Raw genomic sequence first — 22,784 nt, forward strand, 5'->3', positions numbered from 1 at the left:
AGATAATAAGACAAACTTTTGGCTTTTCTGTTTCATAGCATTAAAAGTCACTCTTTAGGAAGAAAGTACCTTGCAGAACAGGGGTGGAAGTCTTCCTGTTCAACAGGTTTGCTAGTGTGTGTTGTGACTATCACAACCAGGGGGCAGTGTGCACCAATTATAGTGTAGGAAAATGCTACAAAAAGTAACCTGGAGTGTGTTTGCTGATGTAGCTACAAATTATGATGTTTTTGCATATTTCTTTATGATTTTTGTTAATAAATCTGTAGCTAGCGTATGGTTAACAGTAAATAGGGAGTTATCTTCCAGCTCCATTTACTGAGACCCCATGCAGAATGCTATACACCATCTGGGGTTCACACTGTGGCTGGAGACAGATGGCTAAAAGACTCCTGTTACAGGAGCCATCCCTTCTCAACTTTAATGAACAGTTAATCCTCTCTATCACACAGCATAATTTCCTATTATATCAGATAATTCGAAGCAAATGCAATTAAAATTAAACTTTAGAAACTCGTGCCATAGCACAGCCCAGTTCCAGTGGTGAATGAAGAAAGGGGAGTGCATCTATTTTGTATGTGCTGCTTCGGTTTGCTTGTTATGTAATCGAAAAACATAAATCCTTAATACAGAATCAACATTTTTAAAATGCAGTTTGCCTGAGCAGGTGACCCCTGATTAAAGGAAAAACACTGACACCATTTGTCAAAATGCAGAAGTACATTCATTTCATAAATTGCCTGTTGCTAAGTTTTTATGTTTTGTTTTTACAGTGACTCTCTTGTGTACTCAGTAGGATACTGTAACTACAGACAGGGCATAAAAAGAACATATGGCTTTCGTGGAAGTCCATTAAACTTCACTGCTTCTCATCTATCCCACTAATCCTCATCCATAATGTTTATAGCCAAGTTAATTGAACTGGCACATCTCTGTGGGATTGGAGATCCCTTCTAAGAGGTTCTAAAGCCACTTTTTTTTGCCAAAGCATGCACATTGCTAAAACCACTACGGCTTCTGAAAGAGGTGCAGCTGTTTGACCAGTAACAGTTCTTCAAGTGACTGTGTGGGTGGGTTATTTAGGGAAAAAAAGGGCCAAAGAGCCTAGTTTAATTTTCCACCAACATAATGCTTACATAATGAAGTGAACAGCAAATAATAGTTTGGGATACATTTCTACATTACGAGCCAATGAAGTGGTCACTTTTTCTCATATGGACAGTGACTTTGACTAAGTGATGCTAATGCATTAAATCAATTAATAATACCTTAGTATAAAATGTAAAAAAATAAATAAACATTTCTCACTTTTCCTGCATTCATAACTATGAGCATTATAGTAAGCAAATGCACTTAAATGTTTTAAGTGAAAATACTTTAATATACAGTGTTATTATAGCACAGTATACATTAAAAAAAGCACACTATCATTGATGCATTAGCAAGCTTTCAGTCTTCTAGCAGCTTGAGCTTGTTGTGCATACTTCATTGAGTATATGTGGAAGTGGTGTTCAGACACTTTACATACATGTGCTGCATTAACAATGAAGAACAAGCCACTGCACCCAAAAGCATTGCAAAGTAAAAGTACCGCATGCAAGTGCTACTATATAATGTAAGTAACTGTAAGTTCCAGTATCTTTGACAATTACTAAAATGCACTGGCCATTGTCAGTCTTTGTCTAGGAAGGTCTAAGAGGTTTTAAGTGTGCTTATTCTGAAGTTTGGCCCACACAAGAAGAAAAACGGAGCACAATATTTTGAAGCCAGCAATTGATTTTCACAGTTTACTGTGAGTCAAGTTTATTGAGGTTACTCTGGAGCAATGTGGTTTACTTTGAGACAGTGAAAACAAAGACATTATTTTACTCCTACAGCAAGTGTCTTTTGTTGTATCATTTCAAGTACAGAACACAGCACCCATTTCAACAGATATGAATACATTATATAATAAGTAATGTGTCATCAGTGCAACGAGGGACTTTTTAGAGACTAATTTAAATATTTCATATGTTTTTCAGTAAATAGTGCAGCCACATGAAATAACATAACCTGTTATAGAAATGTTTGGAGTGGCTAACTAAGAGCAGTTTGTGCAGTTTTTGAGGATCCCTGAGGTTCTTGACGATCCACCCTCTCATTTTCCATGTACGCCTGCACTGACTGCCACAGCGCCTTGATGTTCCCCTCGCCAAATCCCGTTGCCCCTCTTCGCTCAATCAGCTCGAGAAAGAAGGTATTCTCAGCAAATATGGGCTTGGTAAACACCTGTAGAAGATGTCTGAAAGGGGAAAAGCAGCACAGTAGATTCACTTTCAGCCTCGGGACTGTTTCCACAACTTTTCATTGGTGAATACAAAAATAAAAAATAAAAAAAAATTGTGGTTCGTGTCTTTCATCATTATTGCAGCAATTTTAAACGAAGTCAAGCAGTTTTCACATGCATGTTGCAAGCCAAACGGGCTTCTGTAATTGTACTGAATAGTAAAACAGGAACATGTCCTCATTTTAATAGAGATGACTGATAAGATTGTTTGCTGACATTGAGCAGCCATACATCACACAAAACTTTCACAGTGTTTCACTTATTTAATAAGATAATGCCAAAGATAGTTAAAAGAAACCATTGACTAAAACAATTTACAAGAGAGGCATTCTTTGAAGGCTGTGAGAGATTACAACTCTTGATTGGCTCTTACCTTTTACTTTCACTGGATGCTCTCTGTGATAAAGGATCCTGGTGCAGGTCTGTATCCAGGAGAATCCCATGCTGTGCTAGCATCTGGGGGCTGTGACCTGCTTCCTCTATTTCCTGCTGTTTTCCCAGCTGCCACAGCGAATGGGATGGGTTTAAAAAGATGGAAAATTCCTTTATTTTTGAACTTGTTACAAAGTCTGTAATTATAGTGTTTGCTCCTGTGATTACTGGTACAAAGCAGACCCTGTTCTCCTTCTGTGTGGTGATGGCATAACCTTGAAAAGTGTGATAATGACTTGGATTATGTGTTCTAGTGGGAGAAGTTTGCCTTCAAAGCCCTCTTTTCTTTGATATCGTTTTCAGCCTTAAGTCACAGTTCAGCTAGGTTTTAGGCATAACTACTTTGTCAAGTGTGGTAATATATCATGGTTTGGATCAAAATGTACCCTTTTAACAAGATCTGAAAAATCTCTGAAAGCCTGCCTTGCAGGAAGTATGAGGACAAGCTTCTCCCAAATTCCCAAAATTTCAAAATCCAGGCCAACTATATAAATTAAACAGAACTATAATGTGAAAATATGAATAAAACACAGGTCGCTTCTTGCAGTGATTATAGTTCAAAATCATTCAAACCTGAGTGTAATAGGCTGGAGGAGGGGAGGAAAATTGTACGCCAGCTTCAGCCATCGTGTGCGCAGTAGAAACAATGTTTTTAGTGTACAGCCCAATGTGCTGGATCCCTGGGGCCCTATGCTGCTCCAAGAAGGTGTCAACCTGGTTCCGGCCTGACAAAGCAAATGCAAACAGTGATGGCGGAGATCATAAATAGTGGCTTAAATGAGAAACTAGGGGTTTCTATTACCTTGTTCGGGCAGTGATTCCGCAATGACAAACTTGCAGTCAGGCTCCTTTTTGCCAGCAAAAGGAAGAGCGATGCCTGCTTTGCTGCACTTCCAGTACTCCATGGCAGTAAGTCGAAGCCCAATGCCCTCCTGGTTTATCACAAAACCTTCATCCACGTCTTCATTACTATTCAGGAGAACAAACAGCCTTGAGATTACTGACACCACGCTGGGGAAAAGATATGGCAACAAATGCCTCGGAGCAATTTCTCACCTATCAATGAAAAACCTCTGAAAACCAAAGACCTTCTCATACCACCCCATGACCTGGCGGGTTGTCTTCCTGGGGCAGGCATAAGTTATGTGATCAAAGTGTGTGACAGGACAAGACATGTCCTCTTCTCCCAAGCTCCAGTCCTTTTCAATGACATCAAACCCTGGCAAAAAGACTCCCTCATAGTTTGTCTTCTCAATTAGCGTGTGACACACGTTTCCCACAATTGATTTTACTACCGAGTAGGTGACAGGACCATTCACGTCCTCAACGGTGGTGGGAGGCACCAAGAAATTACAGCCCAGATCGCGAAGAACCTTGAATGACCTTTGGACATCCTCTACCTCGAAACACACGTTGTTTACAGTATCCACCGGATGAAGAGGGCTTAAATCATAAAGACATCCCAAAGAATTATTACCCTGCTTGTACTTCTCCAAGTCAGCCCGCTGTGGATCAATGGAGTATCTGTCAGCTAATCCCAGTATCCCTTCATTCAGTCCCACGCTGCTTTTACTGGGTCTCTCATTTACGACGAAAACTGCTGCTCCTTTCCTGAAAGCAAACTGCTTGGACTTGTCAGTTAATCTGGCAGCAAATAAATCAAACTTGAATTTAGAGACAAGGTCATTAGCTATTTTCTCCGCGTTAGAAACGTGGAGCGAAACGTGGTGTAACCGGCTCAAGAAAACAGCCATGTTTTCAGTGACGTTTTGAAAGGGGCGTGTCCAGAGAAAGCGGAACCCTTGATTCATAACCGAAAAGCCTATTTTTTTCAGTTACATCAGCATATACGTAACGCTTTTGCTATTCTTCACAGCTAGTTCAGAATTTAATTGGAATGTATTCAAAATATAATTTAAGAAATTAAACAATTTACAGACTCACCATGGTTTCTATGCTGCTTATAAATATCGGATTTAATATCCATACGGATAATGTCATATTTATGTAATCCAGTTTTCTATCCCAATCTTTGGGGATGTGTAAACTATCCAATCGCAAATGTCTTAGCATGACTAACATCAACATGTTTTTGTCTAGTGCAATGTGCCTAAAAATCGACAAAATATGCAAAGTATTTCAGCGACGTGGTTATCAACTCTTTCTGCGTCCTAAAAATTAAACCCCCCAGGGCGTTTTGACTGTTCCGGACGTTCCTGAAGGCAACACAGTACTTTACCTTTGTCCAATCACGTTGAGAACTCAGCCAGATGATTGGTGACGGAGGCAGGCCAGCGTTTATTTTGGCTCTGCTACTCATTTGTCTGCTGTCGCCGCCATTAAACAACACGGAGGCAATGTAAACCACGGAGAGTCGCGGATTTAAACGATGATTCGAGGTGTTCCAGGCTTTGCCGGGGATTGCTTTGTTCCGCCAGTGGTTAACGAGTCCACGAAGGTAAACATGTGAGAGGGCAGAGGAGTCGAAATCATTCGGATTGGGAAAGGTTTGATTGAGCCGGAGGAGGAGGAGAGGAGGGGAGGAGGGGGAGTGAACGAGAAGGGTTTGTTGTGGTTTTCGGCGGCGCAGCGCAGTCACGAAACGGTAAGATTATCACATTTTTCTTCACATGAATGAAATTATGACCTTTTCCATGACTGTATGCTCCGTCGTGCGCGTTAATCGTTGGATTTGATGGCAGTTAGCTCTATATATGCTAGGAGGTTAGCTCAGTAGCTAGCAAGCTAAAGCTAAAGACTAAAAACACAACTGCAGAGTAACGCAATAGTGTCTTTAGTCAGATGAGTTAAAACCGCGCTGTTAACCATTCTTCTTAGAGTTACGGATTATTAAGGATTCAAATCAAACACTCTAAAATGTAATCTTGCCAGTGTGTCATTGAATGTGCCCGATCAGATGCAGGTTAGTTTACAAACTGCTGGAGCATATGCTGGACGGAATTCTTATATCTAAACACAATGGTTTGTAACACCTGCTTATTCGAGATTATTCGCAGAGCTATTGTTTATGTCTCAACTCTAACGGGATTTTTCACAACAGTGCATCCAACTAAAGTAGTCCACAATGACGGAGCAGAGGATAAAGTGGGCCTGTGACTACTGCACCTATGAAAACTGGCCATCTGCAATCAAATGTACTATGTGCCGTGCACCGAGGTTGAGGGGACCCATTATTACAGAGGAACCTTACAAAAACAGTCCTGATCTGGACCCCGGGCTGGAGTGGGAGCCTTCTAGAAGTGAAAGTGGCAGCAGCCTCCTCATCTGTCCTGATTCCAGTGCCAGGCCTAGAGTCAGGTCACCCAGTATGGCTGAGATTGCCAATAAGTGGTCCTGCCAGATGTGCACCTATCTGAACTGGCCTCGTGCCATCCGTTGCACACAGTGCCTCTGTCAGCGCCCGAGGACCAGCAGCCCCACTGAGTCCCCACAGACGTCAGGCTCCAATGCAGGTTGCCGCCCTGCTCTCCACTCTCCTGTGGATACCTGTGAGGAGTATAATGACAGAAACAGACTCAACACCCACCAGCAGCACTGGACATGTACCGCCTGCACTTACCAGAACTGGCCCAGAACTACAAAATGTGTGGTGTGTGCCCTCCCCAGGCCCAACAACCAAGAAGCCATAGAGCTGGCCGAGTCTGCGGAGCCCTCACCCGTAATCAACGAGCAAGACAGGGCTCGGTGGAGGGGCAGTTGCAGCGAAGGCCAGGGGCAAAGGAGATCCCCTCCTATGCCCAAGAGGGAAGATCATGTCACTATGGATTTCCAGAGGATAGAGCTTGCAGCTGGAGCCATGAGCAAAGAGGAACAAGAAGTCGACTTCAAGAGGTTAAAGCAGATTAGGAACCGAATGAAGAAAACTGACTGGCTGTTTCTTAGTGCATGTGCTGGTGAGTTTTTTTTCCTCCTTTCTACGTTACATGTAATTTCTGCATGGATTAGGAGATCAGTTGGTTCATAGCAAATGAATGATGTGAAAATGTGCTTGTTTCTTAATTTTGTTTAAAAAGAATACACTCTCCTATGTCATGTTTTTCTTATAACAACACTTTTTTTGTGTGTCTGTGATGTCATGCTAAGTGACAGCAAAGCATTGTACTCCAGACAGAGGTGGCAGTTATTGTCCCCAATGCAACACATTTTCTGTGTTATTACATTGCAGATGGTGCATCACTCTGCAAAGTGCCAAGGTTGCACAGCACTAAGAGCCACTTTGTATTTTATAAATGAGTGACGGCATGACTCATTGTTTAGTCTCCAAATATTAGAGTACAGAAGAAATTCCTGCTGTGTTATTTCATAGGGCGGTGCCATCAGGTAAATACTGCTGACTGCAATGAAAAAACCATAAAATGTGGTAAAAGGGAAAGTAGGAATTTGGTCCAATTCACCACTGATGTTCCCAGTGCTTTTACTTGGGCTCTGAGAGCATCTTTGAGCAACTGAGAGGGTGTGAGTGCTTCCCAGCTGGTGGGGATGAATGGGCCGTCTGGGCAGCGTAGTGCAAGTGCAGCCCATGGAGCAGAGAGTCTCCTGGCTCACAGTCAATAGACCCTGTAAACAGTGACGCGTATGTGCTGAACAGAGCCCCCCAAGAGGTAAAAATAACATTGACAGGACATTAAAAACAGTCAACAAAAAACAGAAGGAAAAAAAAACATGAGTGCAGCACATGATCAACGCCCCCTTGACCTTTGCACTGATTGAACTTGGCAGTATTTTTTTTTTTTTTTTTTTTTTTTTTTTTTTTTTTTTTTTTTTTTTTTTTTTGTCGTTTTCTTTTTTTCCCCTCTCCCTACCGCTGTCCTTAAAGACATGGGAAGACTCATGTATTAACTTTAAATATGGCTGAGCCTTTTTTTCTTCTTCTTCATACCATGTCTCTGACTCTTTACGGTTATACCGCATGTGCTCTTCAAAGTGTTTGTCAGTGGAGGAAGTGCCTGAGTCGAGTATGTTATGGCCAAGCACTTCCTCAGGTCTGAAAACACGATCTCACTTCACTTTACTGTGTTCCTGCAGTTCTACTTTAATGTTTTTTGTGCTCCGTACAAGAGCCAAAATCAGATGATTCCCATTGATTGTGCTTTCCCACAAAAGGAAGCGGACATGTTTTTGTATTATGGTTCTTTTGTTTCAGTGAAAAACCTAACTGGTGTCTCTTGCTGTTGCCGCTCTGTTTATATTTCGATGCGGTTCCTGATAATGTGGTGTGGGAGAAAAAAACATTATCAAGGACCTCTGTTTGTTTTGCTTTCAGAAGATTAAATTAATCTCGACGATGAACTGAATTTTTCAGATGATTCAAAAAAAATGCAAGCCCGCCACTTTGTAGTACTTATGGTGAGAGATATTGAGAAACAAACACAAACAGACATTGATTTCATTTGTTCCAGCACATTACTTTTAGATAACCATAGGTTACTGTGGAGCAGCTGATTGAGAAACAATGTCAGACTGTGTATTTGTTAAGCGCAGACCAATATTAGCTCAAAGTCTTTCACAACCTGCATGATGTGCATTGATCAGACTGTAGGCACTGCTGGGATCAGACATGCTCTCATGAAGCTGACCTTGTCAAGCATGCAAAGGCAAAATATTCTGACATGTTAGTTCACTGAGGGCGTAATGAGGCGTTCTAGTTGGGATAAAACCACAAACCATCATGCCTAAAAACCTCTATGACCCATCTCTGGGTGATTGGGTCATTATGGGGACGAATATTACATAGCCTAATCTTTTAATGGGTTGCAGTTGCTAAAACTTAAATGTTTTCATTTACATTAAATGAAAGGACCCATACAGCGCTCCGAAAGATAAAATACTGGTTAGGGCTGCCACAAACCATTATTTTGATAGTCGACTAGTCACCGATTATTTTTGTGATTAGTCAACTAATCAGATCATGCATTTATTGGACGTAAAACGTACAGCTTATTGCACTAGCATGCATCTGCTCTTATATAACTATCATTAGCTTACAGCTTTAAGTGTTTATGGTATGTGCTAACTAAAAATAAAGACAAGATGATAGTTTATTAAATTTGAATGAAATTTGCAGATACGTTCACACTGCAGGTCTTATTGCTCATTCCGATTTTTTTTTTTTTTTTTTTGATCAAATCCGATTTTTTTTTTTTTTTTTTGATCAAATCCGATTTTTTTTTTTTTTTTTTTTTTTTTTTGTGTCTGCGTGTTCACACTACAAATAAAATGCGACAGCAAACGCGCTCTAGTGTGAACGCTCAAAGTGGCCCGCATGCGCAAAAGAAGACTTCACACACAACGCACTCTGTTTAGACCCAGACCAAACAGTATTGTTTGACAGATGGCCGTTAATATAAAGACTTCGGACTTTACGTTTCCCAATTTTTGCTTTAAGTTATTTTGTTATTTACATAATAATGTAAATAACCTAATAATTATCCTTATTGCTGTTTTAGAGGAGCGGTGCTTCAAAGGATAGTTGGGGATTTCTGTCAGAATCTGCAGATTATACAGTACAAATAAAATGTTCACGTTTCTCCAACGATGTCTTCCCAACAGTTTCACTGACATCTACACTGGATGGCCAGGAAGCGTTCACGATGTCTTCTCGGGTGCTTCTCCGGAGCTGATAATTGGCGTCTGTCTTGTGTCGGTGACGTAAAAGACGGATTTAATGCGACCTGACCATTCAAACAGCAGTCGCTTTCTAAAACATCGGATATGTATCGGATTCAGTACCACATACGAAAGTGACCCAGATCAGATTTGAAAATATCGGATTTGTGCCATTCACACTGTCATACCATGATCGGATATGGGTCGCATAGGGTCAAAAAAATCGGATTTGATGCGCTTTCGCCTGCAGTGTGAACGTAGCCTTATATATATTTAACCTGAGTAGCGAAAGACGGCAGTGGGTTTGAAAACTATTTGCTGGGAGTCCGGTGTTCTCACGGGCTCTAGTGAGCCTTGCCCCCGGCTAGCTATCGAGCTAGTGGGTAACAGACGTCTCCGAAAAGCGCTTTTGAAAATATGTGGTGTCCTGATAAACTGAGCAGATATTTGAGGTTTATACAGCTACATTCTCGCCTGAAAATATGTTAAACGTTTATTTTGTGACCCAGAAAGAATAATAAGAGTAATATTAAAGCTAACTAGCTGCCACCATTGTTGGAAACTGAGCTGGGCTACGCTATGAATTCTGGGACACAGTTTCTTCTTCTTCGGGGTTTAACAGCAGCTGGCATCCTTGTACATGCAGTGCTGCCATCTTCTGTTTCAGTCCGTTATTGCACTCTTAAATTCTACTACTTATTCCTGCGTCTTTTGTGATCTTACAAAGCTTCAAACGACGCGTCGACTATTAAATCAGTCGTCGATGATTTTGATAGTCGACGTAATCGTGACTAGTCGACTAATCGTGGCAGCCCTAATACTGGTCGAGAAATCTGGTTTGCACTAATGCTTGCTCACCATGCCAATGCACATTACTTGACCATCCAATTACTTGTTTCTCGGTTTTTAGAAAGTCTTCATAACTTCTCTTTTATTGCTTTTGTTTTATATTACAAAGATTGGTATGAGTCACACAAGAAAGGTCTGGGGTTTTTTTTGTTTTTTTTTGTTTTTTTGCAAACCTAGCTGCCTTAACCAGTAGGATATCTCTCCATCTATCCATTCCCGTTTATCAGGGACTTGATGCAGCAGTCTAATCAGTGATGTCATGGGAGACAGCCAGGTGAGAAACGTAATCTCTCCTGCATGTTTTAGGATTGCACTGGGTCTCCTCCCAGTTGGATATGCTAGAATCCCCTCAACTAAGAGCCATCCAGGAGGTATCATAGTCAACTGCCTGAACACTGACCCTCTTTCGAACTGCCATTCTCGTCATCCTATCTCTAAGGGTACACTAGTTGCAGATTGCTGATAAAAGCAGCGGAAATGAGCAATCAGTTCTTTTGGGTCACTACCCAGAGCTCACGGCCACAGGGAAGGGTAGGAACATAGATCGACCAGTAAATCAACAGCTTCAGCTTGACGCTGACAAAGGTTTACGGTTTGTTTATCTAAGTCTAAATTTAGCAAAACTGCCTGTATTCACTGAAAACGGGTCACCGCATTCTTGAGTTCCTTTGAGGTCTCCCGCATAGCAACAGCTATTGCAACTCAAATCATTCTGCATGTATTTATAGATCTGTTTGCAAAATGTCACCCAGTATGTGTAAAATGAGAAGGGTCATGCTTGGAATGTTTTAGTCCAGATTCACTCAACTGTCCTCTTCCCTGCCTGAGAGAACATCCTGATGTAAGGCAGCCAGTTTAAATAAAGCAGCTCTTCCAGTGTCCTGTTTGCTACCTGGCTGTTTCACTCATAACAGATGTTGAGACTAGTAGGTTCAACACACTGTCCTATGTGTTACACAGCTCTCTGATAGCGCCACATTACAGCTACACTGCTCTGTCTGTTCTGCTATGTAGTAGCCCGACAGTGTGATAACTGTTCTTGCACTCGGTTAGCTCGTGGCTACATCTAAAGGTCATCAGAGCTGTCGAATGACATCAAGGCCCTATTTAATTTTTTCCTCTAGTTGGATTTGTTTTACAAATTTCTCCCAGGTTTTAATATTAATAAATTGTGATTTGCGATGTTGTGTTAGCACATTTAAAGCTGTCTGTTACATCTTGCTTCTACAAGAACAGACATGGGGATTGAAGCTGCTCCAAAAAATATATCTAAACCATTTTTAAAATGGATTTTAATGTTGTTGTTTTTTTTTTTTTGCTGATACATGTATGTTCTTTTGAATACACTTGCTTGTTTCAGTATGCCTAAGTAATACTAATCCAAAGTAATAAAGGCTACATTGCAGATGGGTTATGATGTTTACAAAGGTGTTGAACCTTTTATGGTCAGCTCTGAGGTTGGACTTGTAGTGCTGTTAAATGGCTTGTGTTGTATCATTTAGTCTTCCCTATATCGATGCACCGCACTTGAATGTGTATGTCATGTGATGACATAAATAGCCGACTATGTTGACATGAGTCACTCTATTAAAGTTTGGTAGCCTCGCTACACACAATCCTAGAAAAGAAGCTGTGTCAGCAATATTTAGGCACTGATTCATCACTTTTAACAGTTGTTTTCCATTATTTTTCCTTCTGATTTTTTTTTTATTTTTTTTTTATTTTTTTAAACCAACCTTCCTTCCTTCCTCTCCTGCAGGCGTTGTGGAGGGAGACCTGGCGGCAGTAGAAGCTTATAAGTCATCCGGTGGCGACATTGCCCGACAGCTCACTGCAGACGAGGTGCAGCTCCTTAATCGGTCCTCAGCTTTTGATGTAGGCTTCACTCTGGTACATCTGGCTATTCGCTTTCAAAGGCAGGACATGCTCGCCATTCTGCTAACAGAGGTAAGCATAGTCTTGAATCTTTGAGCAAAAATTTGCTATAAGTTTTTAATCTTAAGAGGATTTATGTCAGTTTTTATAAAAAGATCCTAAAAATTCTAACATGCCTGTAAAGTCTTTATGTTACAGAAACTTTTCATTTTTAAGTGCTTTTTTGTATTTCTCATTATCAGCCACAACCGCTTATAATTGCTCCTTACCAAGTGTGCTATATAATGAAAAATAGATGCTCTTAATGCATAGAATTACAGCAGAAAAGCACTTTTTTAGAATTAGGGGGGTATTAGAATTGCTGCTATTCTGTCATTGTTTCTTATGGGGCATGATAAGAGTTGATGTGATTTCGGAGAGCAAACAGTGATTAGGAAAAGGCACAGGAAGCATGTTGGCAAGCATAGAAAGGCAGGTCTTTACTATGCATGGGAGAGTTTGATCCCCAGAATGAAAAACGCTTGGGTGGGTAAGGTGGACCAACTTCCTCTTTTGTGCTGCGTGAAATGCATGGGAACCATGTCTCGACGGCGTATGAGTATGTGTCAAGGATCTCGTCTCTGTTTGAGAAGATTCACTAATACTACTAAAACTGGAATTGACAATTCAAACAAAATTGTGAGCAAGAGAAGACACAGTGTATCTGAGTGCACAGGATGGCAGCGCATTCACTCTCGGCATGCAGTGTGGGTGACTACAATGCTTCTGTTTAATAGAATTGGCACTGTGCCTGCCCAGCTTTTGATGCTAACCCTCCTGGCGTGCTGCAGCTGATGGACAACATCTGGCGCGCTACCATAATGTCGTGGGTGGAGCTTGCGGTTTTGAATTTTCAGTTTGGGAGGGCAAGCATTTAGCATAACAAATCTTTTGGGGTAGTACATTTGCAGACGTATCTTAAGTGTAGATAAGTTAGCTTAGTTTTAGTTATATAGTCCAAAGTTCACATATTCATTTAATCTTTTAATTTCATTGTAAAATAAAATTTTTTAATCTGTGTGCATGTCTATAAGGTGAGCCAGCAAGCAGCCAAGTGCATCCCTTCCATGGTGTGTCCCGAGCTGACGGAGCAGATCCGCAGAGAGATTGCATCTTCACTACGTCAACGTAAAGGAGACTTCACCTGTTACTTCCTCACCGATTTGGTCACTTTTACTCTGCCCGCAGGTACTTGGGTCTTAATGCTTATACCACTTATTTTTTTTTTTTTTATTGGTATGTGTTTGTGCGTGTAATCTAACCTCTCTTCCTGTTTATCCCTTTATCAGTTTTGCTTTATGGGCCTGTGCTCGCAGAAATATATAATTTTTCCTGTAGCCTCAATAAACAGCTCAGATTAAACTCCCACCCCAACAACCAGTCTTAATATTTGTCATGTCTGACACTGAATATTACTGGCTCCATTTACTCTGGAAGCAAGCAACGGGGAAATAATTACTTTTGTGCTCTTTGGGATTCTATTCATGGCTTCTTTGTAGAATTTTCTTCTACACAGTATAAATGTCTAAATTGTCAATGTGTGAACTTGAGTGTAAGAATAGGACCCCGCCGCATTGCTCAGAGAAACATCAGCTCGTCCCTGTGGCATTATGTCTTCACTGAAATGACATTCACTTTACTTTTAAGAACACCCACTGTTCTGATCTAGTCCTGCTGCTGCCCCTGGGAGCAAAGATTATGAAGCCTTTGCATATAAATTCGAATTTTTGTGTGTGTGCGTCTAATGCCAAGCATTTCACTACAGAGTGAATTTGGCCCGAGGCCAGCTGCAGGGCACTCGCTCTCTCGCTTTGTCTGTTTGTGTCTCTCTTGCTCTCAGACAAAGCCAGTGCCATTCACTATTGAACCAGAGAACAGCCACCAGTGTTCTGGCTTTGTGTGTGCACAGTTCAATACACAGAGCTTGTATTTACAGTGTGCCATTGACAAAATGCCATCCAGTGAAGAACATCCCCTCTGTGTGTCATTACTGTAGCATTTATGTTGCCCTCGGCCTTGTCTACCATTAGGTTATAACGAGCATGAAAACCTATCTTTCCCATGTTTCTCTGCAGATATAGAAGACTTGCCGCCTGCTGTCCAGGAGAAGTTGTTTGATGAGGTGTTAGATCGAGATGTGCAGAAAGGTACTGAAGATGTCATTCTTTATATCCTGTGTCATATTCTCAATCTGTCCAGTTGCATGTTTTCAGCCATTCACGTCCTGCAATAGAAGGGACTTTAAACTAGCATCTTCCCTGCCTGTGTTTGTCTTCAATCAGCTCCCCACCTCCTGCTTCGTCTTCTTTTCCTTTTCTAATTAGGTTAATTGAGCTCACTAGTTTCCCTCCCACATACTTATCTAATGACACTCTCCCAGTGCAGCTGTGTGTGTGTTTTGTGTTTCAACGAAGATATAAAAGGAGTGTTATGACCCATTTAAGCCACCTTAAAGTGGGCTACTGGATAGAGCTGCCTTGAGTTTCTGGTGCAGAATATGATTGCATATTCAGGGAGATGTGTTTAATAATATTTCACGATGGGAAGAGAAAAGCAGGTTTTGCATTTTGTCCCTGCGGAAATAGCGGCTGCAGCAGCTGCACATCTGAAACACTTAACGCAGCATCTATGCAATCCTATGCTGAGTTTTTGGAAACACAATTTTTTGTTTTGATTCTTTTCATTAAACTATCAAATATATTAGCGGAGAAAATAAATGCAGCCACAAGTTCCTCTTTTGTGTTTTCACTGCAACAACACGGAACTTGATTAGTTATTGTCTTGGAGTCCTCAACACCCAATCGCACATTTATATCTGTTTGTAGAACTGGAAGAGGAATCTCCTGTTATCAACTGGTCTCTGGAGCTGGGGACACGCCTGGACAGTCGCCTCTACGCCTTGTGGAACCGCACTGCCGGAGACTGCCTGTTGGACTCTGTTCTGCAGGCCACCTGGGGCATCTACGACAAGGACTCTGTCCTCCGCAAGGCTCTCCACGACAGCCTGCACGACTGCTCCCACTGGTGAGAGGCTCAGCCCTACACAGTTCCTGTAGTCTGATACTTGACACTTGAAAATTTTCACAGGCTGCTCTCAGTTCATGTTGCATATTCAAAAATGGCCTCGTGTTATCTGCATAAAAACAAAGCGAGAGCAGACGAACTGAAAGAAATAAACTGCAAACAAGACTGGACACATTAAAACAACAAAAAAAAGTCATTCATCATTTCCCCCTCTACCAAGTTATGCTATTTTATTTAATTAGACTTTATTGTATTGATTCGATTCACTTTAACACAAGCACTTTGTTTTTTTTCTTTGTGAATTTATGACCTGTTTACATCATAATTATATTTATTCTAAAGTTTTTGCTATATTCTTGGAATACGAGTGACTGTAAATCCAGATTTTCAAACTGGTGTATAACAGAATATTCTTTCTAGAGGACATGCCTATAGACTACACTCATACAAGACAAAAAACATGCGTAGAAGTCCTTTTAATGAGCATTGCAGGTGTGTGGATTGTTCTGTTTATGTATAATTAAGACCTCTGGCACTTAAAGTGTAGCTCTTTTGAAGCTCTGTAAATGGATACATAAAGTAATCCATTCTATACAAGCAGGCTGAGCTCGAGGTCACCTTTAATTCAATAAGCTTTGAAAATAGTATAATAATATTCTTTTTTTTTAAAAATAGGTTTTACACACGCTGGAAGGAGTGGGAGTCATGGTACTCGCAGAGCTTTGGTTTACATTTCTCCCTCAGAGAGGAGCAGTGGCAGGAAGACTGGGCCTTCATTCTGTCTTTGGCCAGCCAGGTAATTATGTTGTTGTCTCTGGTTTACAGCCTACCTTCACTTCCATTGAGTTTAAAGACAGTGGTACATTTTAAATGTTTTTTATTTTTTGGTCTACAAAAGAAATAAAAGCTGGAAAATGATGTAGAAAATGATGCACTAACAAAGGCAAAACGGGAAGGTTTATGACCCAAAACGTCTGTCTCCAAAATATTTACATAACAATAGTCCCTTTCCTCTCTTGCATTGTTTGCATATTCATTAGACTCTTGCAGCACTCCAGTCAGCAAAAGCGTGTGAGTCATATTGCAATAATTGTGGGAAAACATCAAAATTGCAATGTATCGCCTGTATTTGATCAAGGAAAGGCAACTCATAAGATAGTTGGATGCATTTATATTTTGCTCACTCAACTCAAAAACTGTCATTTACAAACAGCTATCCTCAAAGAAACTCAATATGCACAATTAATACAGTTGAACAAATATCAATTAAATAAGCCCTTTTACATTGAAATCATTTGAAACAGTCTTTTCAAAGCTAGAAGCTGATCTGCTTAATATCTTGACATGAACACAATCAGTCTGTTCGTGGAGCCTCTTCCATCTGGTCTCTAACACTGGGTAGTCGTGTTACGTGCACAACGCTCACTCTGCCGCCTCAAACAGGCCGATAGGTTATCTCGTCAGTACGGGCGTGCGGTTATATAATTCAACAGGCTGACACCGCAGTTGCAAGTAGATTAATTGTGCTTGCCAACTTCACGACACCACCAGAAGTGCAAAACATATGTTAGTGTAGCTATTGATTTGCTGTTTTGTCAGATTCTGTTGCTGCAGTGACCTCGACCACGGTTTTTTTTTTTTTTTTTTTTTTTTTTTTTTAAACAACTCTATTTGAGGAAATAAAGGTCTGCATAAAGCACAAGCTACTGAAACTATGAACTATTGTCATATATGTGCATTAGTCTAAATGGGAAAAGACAGTCGGAAGGGTCGCACTGTGCATGGTGGATCATGTGTGAATGACAGATAGGACATAAGCAATTTACTGCTGATCCCCTAAGATGAAGTTGTAGACAGCTGATCTACCGGCACGCCTGCTGAAGCAGCACTCTCTCTCCCCAGCATGTGACCTTGGGATTTACAGGCATTTAGCTTAGAGCCACTCTACCAGCAGCACAAACAAACACAGCAAAAGCTACCAAGCGATGACCTCGTCTCAGGCTTTGACAGCAACGGAGAGATGAGAGCCGAAGGATAAAAACCAAGCTTTTTAAATCCCATCCCACAAGGCTGAAACTTTGAAACCCCTTTTTATGCGATAGATCATTGCAGCAGTAGAATATTTAAAAGTGCTTATGTAATGTGCCCAATGAGAAGGAAAGAAAAGCGTTCATACTCGCGCATAAGATACTTTTCTCTTTGCAGTATGATCACAATGCCTAACTATTCTTATGCTTTTTCTTTTTCTCCTCCTTTTTAGCCCGGGGCCAGCCTAGAGCAGACCCACATTTTTGTTCTTGCACATATTCTTCGAAGACCCATCATAGTCTACGGAGTGAAATACTACAAAAGTTTCCGTGGGGAAACGTTAGGATACACTCGTTTTCAAGGTGAGGCATCGTGTGGCTGTAATACAAAACGGTGTTCTCAACTCAGATCCTGAACTTGTAAAGGGTGTCAGATCTTGGGGAAAATGGAAACAGAGTACTGACACTTGCTGATCAGTATGTTTCTTAATATTTATTGATGTGACTATCAAAGGTGAAGCTTTGGACCCTCGTGTGTGCACTGTAGAGGGTGTAGTAGTCACTTATGTTACAGCTCTGCTAATATTTAATTTAAGCAGAAAGAACTTTTTAAAATTTAGTGGAATTTGTGATAAACTGACCCCGGTGAGCTTCGCTGTTTATTTCTAACATTTATCATGGCGTGAGCCAGCTTTAAACACCTGCAGCAACACCACATGAAACAAGGCCATTAGAATTACTCATACAGACAGGCTATTGTGTATGAGATGCAGAGTGAGCACAGCTGGAGTGCGTGGCTGCCAGAATATCTTGACCTCATTCGGTGTGCTGCACTGATAATTTGAATAAATAAAATGGTCTGTGATGCCTCGCTGTGTATCTGTTCCGTTTAGGGTGCAGCCTGGTTATGATGGCCTGCCTTAATTACGGTAATTATGTGTGTAGACTGAAACCATAGCTTTTGTGTACATTGCACGCTAAGTGTTTAGTGATTGCTGGTGTGCTTTTGGAGCTGGAAGCTGGCCTGTCAGAAGCCAGAGGGGTGAGGGCGGGTGCACTTCTGAAAAAGCAGAGCATCAGGCTGCACCGCGGAGCTCGTCTCTGCTCACAAAGAACCGGTTGTTTTCAGCGGGCTAAAAAGCAGCCGCCTCTAGCGTCAGGTCAAATCTGAGAGTGCGCTCGGCCTCGGCTGACATTTGCACACAATTTGAGCGAACAGTTGCCGAGCCTGTTCCTGGCCGATGCCTCGAGTGCTGTGGCGTGCAGCACCTTTTGACTAGTTTGTGTGTCTTCAGGTGTGTACCTGCCTCTGTTATGGGAGCAGAGCTTCTGCTGGAAGAGCCCCATTGCCCTGGGCTACACACGGGGTCACTTCTCGGCCCTGGTGGCTATGGAGAACGACGGCTACGACAATCGCGGTGCGGGCGCCAACCTCAATACTGACGACGATGTCACAGTCACTTTCCTGCCATTGGTGGACAGCGAAAGGAAGCTGCTGCATATTCACTTCCTGTCTGCACAAGAGGTAGGAACTGTGGTTGTGCTGTAAAACTGCAGATTTGTTAATTTTTTTTTTTAATTTAACTTTAAAAAGCAGGTAATTGGGTAATTTTGAGAAGTGTATTTTGGTATTACTGTAAATATTTTTGAACTTTACTGCTTTTTTTGGGGGGCGGGGGGTGGAACTGACAGAGGAGGCGGAGCTGGAGGTGGCAGAGGAGACAAAGGTCCTAATTTTTATTTTCTTATTGGGAGTGACCAGGATGGACAAGATTAAGATTTAGTACATCACGGGGACAGCTTAGGTATAGTGGTTTGGAGATGTGCAGAGGAGGGATGGTGTTTGATTTGAGCTACTGGGAAGGAGGATTCATGGATGTAGTGAAGGAGGATAAAAAGAGGGGTGGCATGAAAGACGAGGATGCTAGGGATAGTGTGATTATGGAGGCGGCTGATCCACTGTAGCGGCTAATGAAGGATATTAGAAAGCCTAGCAGGGTTATGCCAGCTCAATTTCCAAAAAGAACTGTGCTGACTGCATTTAAAGCCCAGTCTACAAGGCTAGGTTAAAATATTATGTGTAGGTGGGATGTTGGGATGTGAAGAAACAGCAGTTGGATCAATTACCCAGTGTATTTTGACTTGTAGACAAGCTGGTTTCACCATGTGACCATGTAATAATGTAGCGCACTACCAGATGTTATAAGCCTTTCACTTGTACCATTTCTGAGTCACAGTACTTAAAACTGCATTAATCTTAAAATATGAAAAATCTACCAGTTGTATTTAATACTTGTTGCATTTCATCAAAACTGAATCTACAGTTTGGATGGAGCGGCCTTTGTAATAAAAATTCCAGTTTTGGTAGCAGTGCCTCGTGAAACGATTAACAATCTTTAGCATTAGTTTCAGTGATTTTGGCTGTAGACCAGTTTTAGCTTTGTTTTTTGCAAATTAGTCTTGATGCAGGAAAGCTTTTAACATGTGCTATTGTGAGGTGAAAGCGTGTATCTGAACATTACTAATAGCATGTTTTGTGTGTGACTTCAGATGGGCAACGAGGAGCAGCAGGAAAAGTTGCTGAGGGAATGGCTGGACTGCTGCGTGACAGAAGGAGGCATGCTGGCTGCCATGCAGAAGAGCTCTCGCCGCCGTAACCACCCCTTGGTCACCCAGATGGTGGAGAAGTGGTTGGACAGATACCGCCAGATCCACCCCTGTGCCTCTCTCTCCGATGGCGAGGAAGAGGACGATGAAGATGAGTGAGTGAGGGGGAAGTAGAGAAGAGAGAAAAGAGCTCTTAAATCTGTGGAATGGACATTATAGGGTCTGGGAGAGACTACCTTGCTATCTACATTTCCCCTTCCCCTCCCTCGTTTCTCCAAAAATGTAAATCTTTAACTTGTAATAATGCATGTGTTCTGTGAGCTCTGTGGTAGAGAAGATACCAGCACCATCAAACAGAATCCTGATTACTGCTCCCATGAACGCAAGTCCACTTGGTTTGCCTCCCTATAGTCCTTACCGGTTATCTTGATGCTTCCTGTCAAGGTAATTATCTCACCGTGAGAGAAGTAATAGCTCATATAGGAAAAATATACTGTATTTAAGGAAATCCTGAAGCTGCACTAGATGGCAAAGTTCATTTATACAGAATTGCCTGACAGAAATTTTTGCTTCAAACTGAGAGGATGATAATCCTTTTTGTGTGTGTGTGTGTGTATGTTTAAGGTTTACAGAGCACTTGTTTTCCTGATTGCTGATCCCCTCTACAAAGCCCCCATTTGATGTTGAATTTATTTATTTGTTCAGAAGAGTTGGCACGCGGAGGCGATACCCTTTGTTCTGCCCCGTTTTATCTGTTTTTTTTTTTTTGATCTTTTCAGTTGAAGTATTTTATTTTGCACAGATTATACATAAATTCTGTGGGGGGGGAGGACATACAGGCTTACTGACATTTCTATGTGTGACACAGTTTGTTTGAGTGGGGGGTGGTGATGATGCTGGTGGGGGAAAGAAAACCAAACGCCCCGCCTCTTTCAGTGGACAGCGTTAATATTAAATTTGACTCACTTGCACCTACTTACTTACTTGCATTGTTCATTAATTCCCACTGTTAAATTCGTTGTTTGAATTGGTGACGCCACACACGCACGATTGCTTTTCCTTCCTGTTATAGCTGAAGTCACTGGGTGATGGTGGATCGGGAATGTTTGATCGCACACAAGGACACAGCCAATAATGTTCACATTGTGCACCCACATCATCTAAATATAAGTAGGATCACTGCAGTATGGAGTTCTCTATAGTGCAAATCACAGTTAGTTTTAGAAGCATGTCATAAACTGTATATAAAAGATGGCTTTAGCCTCGGTACCATCACTTATTGGTTAGTAAAGTTATGTTGTAAAGGCTCAAATTGAATATTTACATCTTGGCCATCATGGTGCTTGATAGTGGGGCTAATTTGGCCAAGAAAATTACACATTCAGGACAAGATGGGCCCCACATTAGCTTTATCATCATTTTTAACTCGGACGTGGGCCGTAATTTGCAACGTGCAAAACAACAGTTTAGACAAAATTAAATACAAATTTTTATTAAAGTTTAAATTTCTGAATAAGACTTTTAATATTAATTAACCTGCAGGGTTCTTTTTGTGGCCAAAGAGTTTCCCCCTGCTGGCAATATGAAGAACTGCAGGTTTAAGGTACTTTTCACTTATGTTCCATACATTCATCTTTTATATACAGTCTGTTATTTTACCCCCTCAGCAGGATTTTGTTTAAAACTTACAGAATTACTAGATCAAGAGAGGTTTATAAAAACAGACCTTTTTTCCCCCCCCTCCCCTTTAAATTAATTGTTCTGGGACTAAACAATGTGAGATTGTTTTTCATTCAATAAGAAGTTATTTCTTGTAGCCCCAAATACTGGATTTCATTCTATTTCAGTATTGTCTTCATCCCCCCCCACCACCACCAAGTATTGGGGCTTTACACTTGTGATAAAGCCCTGATATTGTGATTTTTATTTTATTTTATTTTTTTCATAATTATGAAATATACACTTGCTGATCACTTTATGAAGTACACCATGCTAATACCGTGTGGACTCTTTTTTTGCCTTCAGAATGACCTTCATTTTTCATAGCATACAATTAAAATTGTATTAGAAACAGTGCTCTGAGATTTTGATCATATTGACATAATAGCATCACACAGTTGCTGCAGATTTGTTGGCTGCACGTTCATGCTAATCCATGATGTGACTCTCCCATTCTACCACATCTGAAAAGGTGCGCAGTGAGATCTGGTGACAAGCACAGCAGATTGTCACATTGAGAAACAAGTCTGAGAAGACTTGAGCTTTGTGATATAGTGTTATCCTGCTGGAAGCGGCCATCAGAAGATGGGTATACTGTGGTCAGAAAGGGATTGAGATGGTCAGCAGCATTACTCAATAATAAATTGGTACCAACAGGATCAAAAAGTACCAAGAAAATATCCCATCACTCCATCACTGATACAAGGAACGATGGATCCATGCTAGGAATTTGGTGTTATCATCTAAATGTTGCAGCAGAAATCAAGACATGCAAACCAGGCAACATTTTTCCAGTCTTCTTCTTCTGTTGTCCAATTTGACAAATCTTCAAATTGTAGCTTCAGCTTCCTGTTCTTATCAGACAGACACAGCACGCATGTGATCTTCTGCTGTTGTACGCCACCTGCTTCAAGGTTCGATGCGTTGCGCTTTCAGAGATGCTCTCCTGCATGCTCCGTGCACGATTAATGCACTTTCACCCAGAGAAGTGCCACTCACCTTTCTCTACTGTACGGGGAAATTCCCAGTAGATCAGTAGTTACTGATATACTTACTAAAATCACCTTTCTTCTGCATTCTGCTGGGCCTTTGAAGGCCAATCTTGACTGTACATGGCTAAATGTGATTATTTTCTTGCTGTGACATTTTCTGAGTTAACAAACAGGTGTACCTAATGAAGCGGCCAGTGCATGTACATGACAAGGGAGTAAACTTGTTTTACATGAAAATCAAGAAGTCAGTACAGACGGCTGGTTCTC

At 41.2% G+C, this 22,784-nt stretch overlaps 2 protein-coding genes across 2 annotated transcripts; one reads left to right on the top strand and one right to left on the bottom strand.

The window, feature by feature from the left end:
- Positions 1–1,366: 1,366 nt before the first annotated feature.
- On the bottom strand, positions 1,367–4,584 carry hpdl (4-hydroxyphenylpyruvate dioxygenase-like). Its single transcript, XM_085416694.1, has 5 exons — positions 3,815–4,584; positions 3,561–3,727; positions 3,332–3,483; positions 2,700–2,827; positions 1,367–2,281 (listed from the first exon to the last, which is right to left on the bottom strand). Exons 1-5 carry the CDS (start codon positions 4,567–4,569, stop codon positions 2,077–2,079), a joined length of 1,407 nt encoding a protein of 468 aa, XP_085272820.1. The 5' UTR covers positions 4,570–4,584; the 3' UTR covers positions 1,367–2,076.
- Positions 4,585–5,021: 437 nt separating this feature from the next.
- On the top strand, positions 5,022–22,784 carry zranb1a (zinc finger, RAN-binding domain containing 1a). The gene is made up of 10 exons (XM_085416693.1): positions 5,022–5,363; positions 5,820–6,672; positions 11,994–12,181; positions 13,183–13,336; positions 14,224–14,295; positions 14,974–15,172; positions 15,848–15,968; positions 17,433–17,562; positions 18,495–18,724; positions 19,750–22,784. Exons 2-10 carry the CDS (start codon positions 5,844–5,846, stop codon positions 19,963–19,965), a joined length of 2,139 nt encoding a protein of 712 aa, XP_085272819.1. The 5' UTR covers positions 5,022–5,363; positions 5,820–5,843; the 3' UTR covers positions 19,966–22,784.

This window comes from Rhamphochromis longiceps, linkage group LG8, assembly GCF_057381845.1.
Source record: "Rhamphochromis longiceps isolate RC_006_pf linkage group LG8, R_longiceps_female_GT1.1, whole genome shotgun sequence".
NCBI classification, from domain to species: Eukaryota; Metazoa; Chordata; class Actinopteri; order Cichliformes; family Cichlidae; genus Rhamphochromis; species Rhamphochromis longiceps.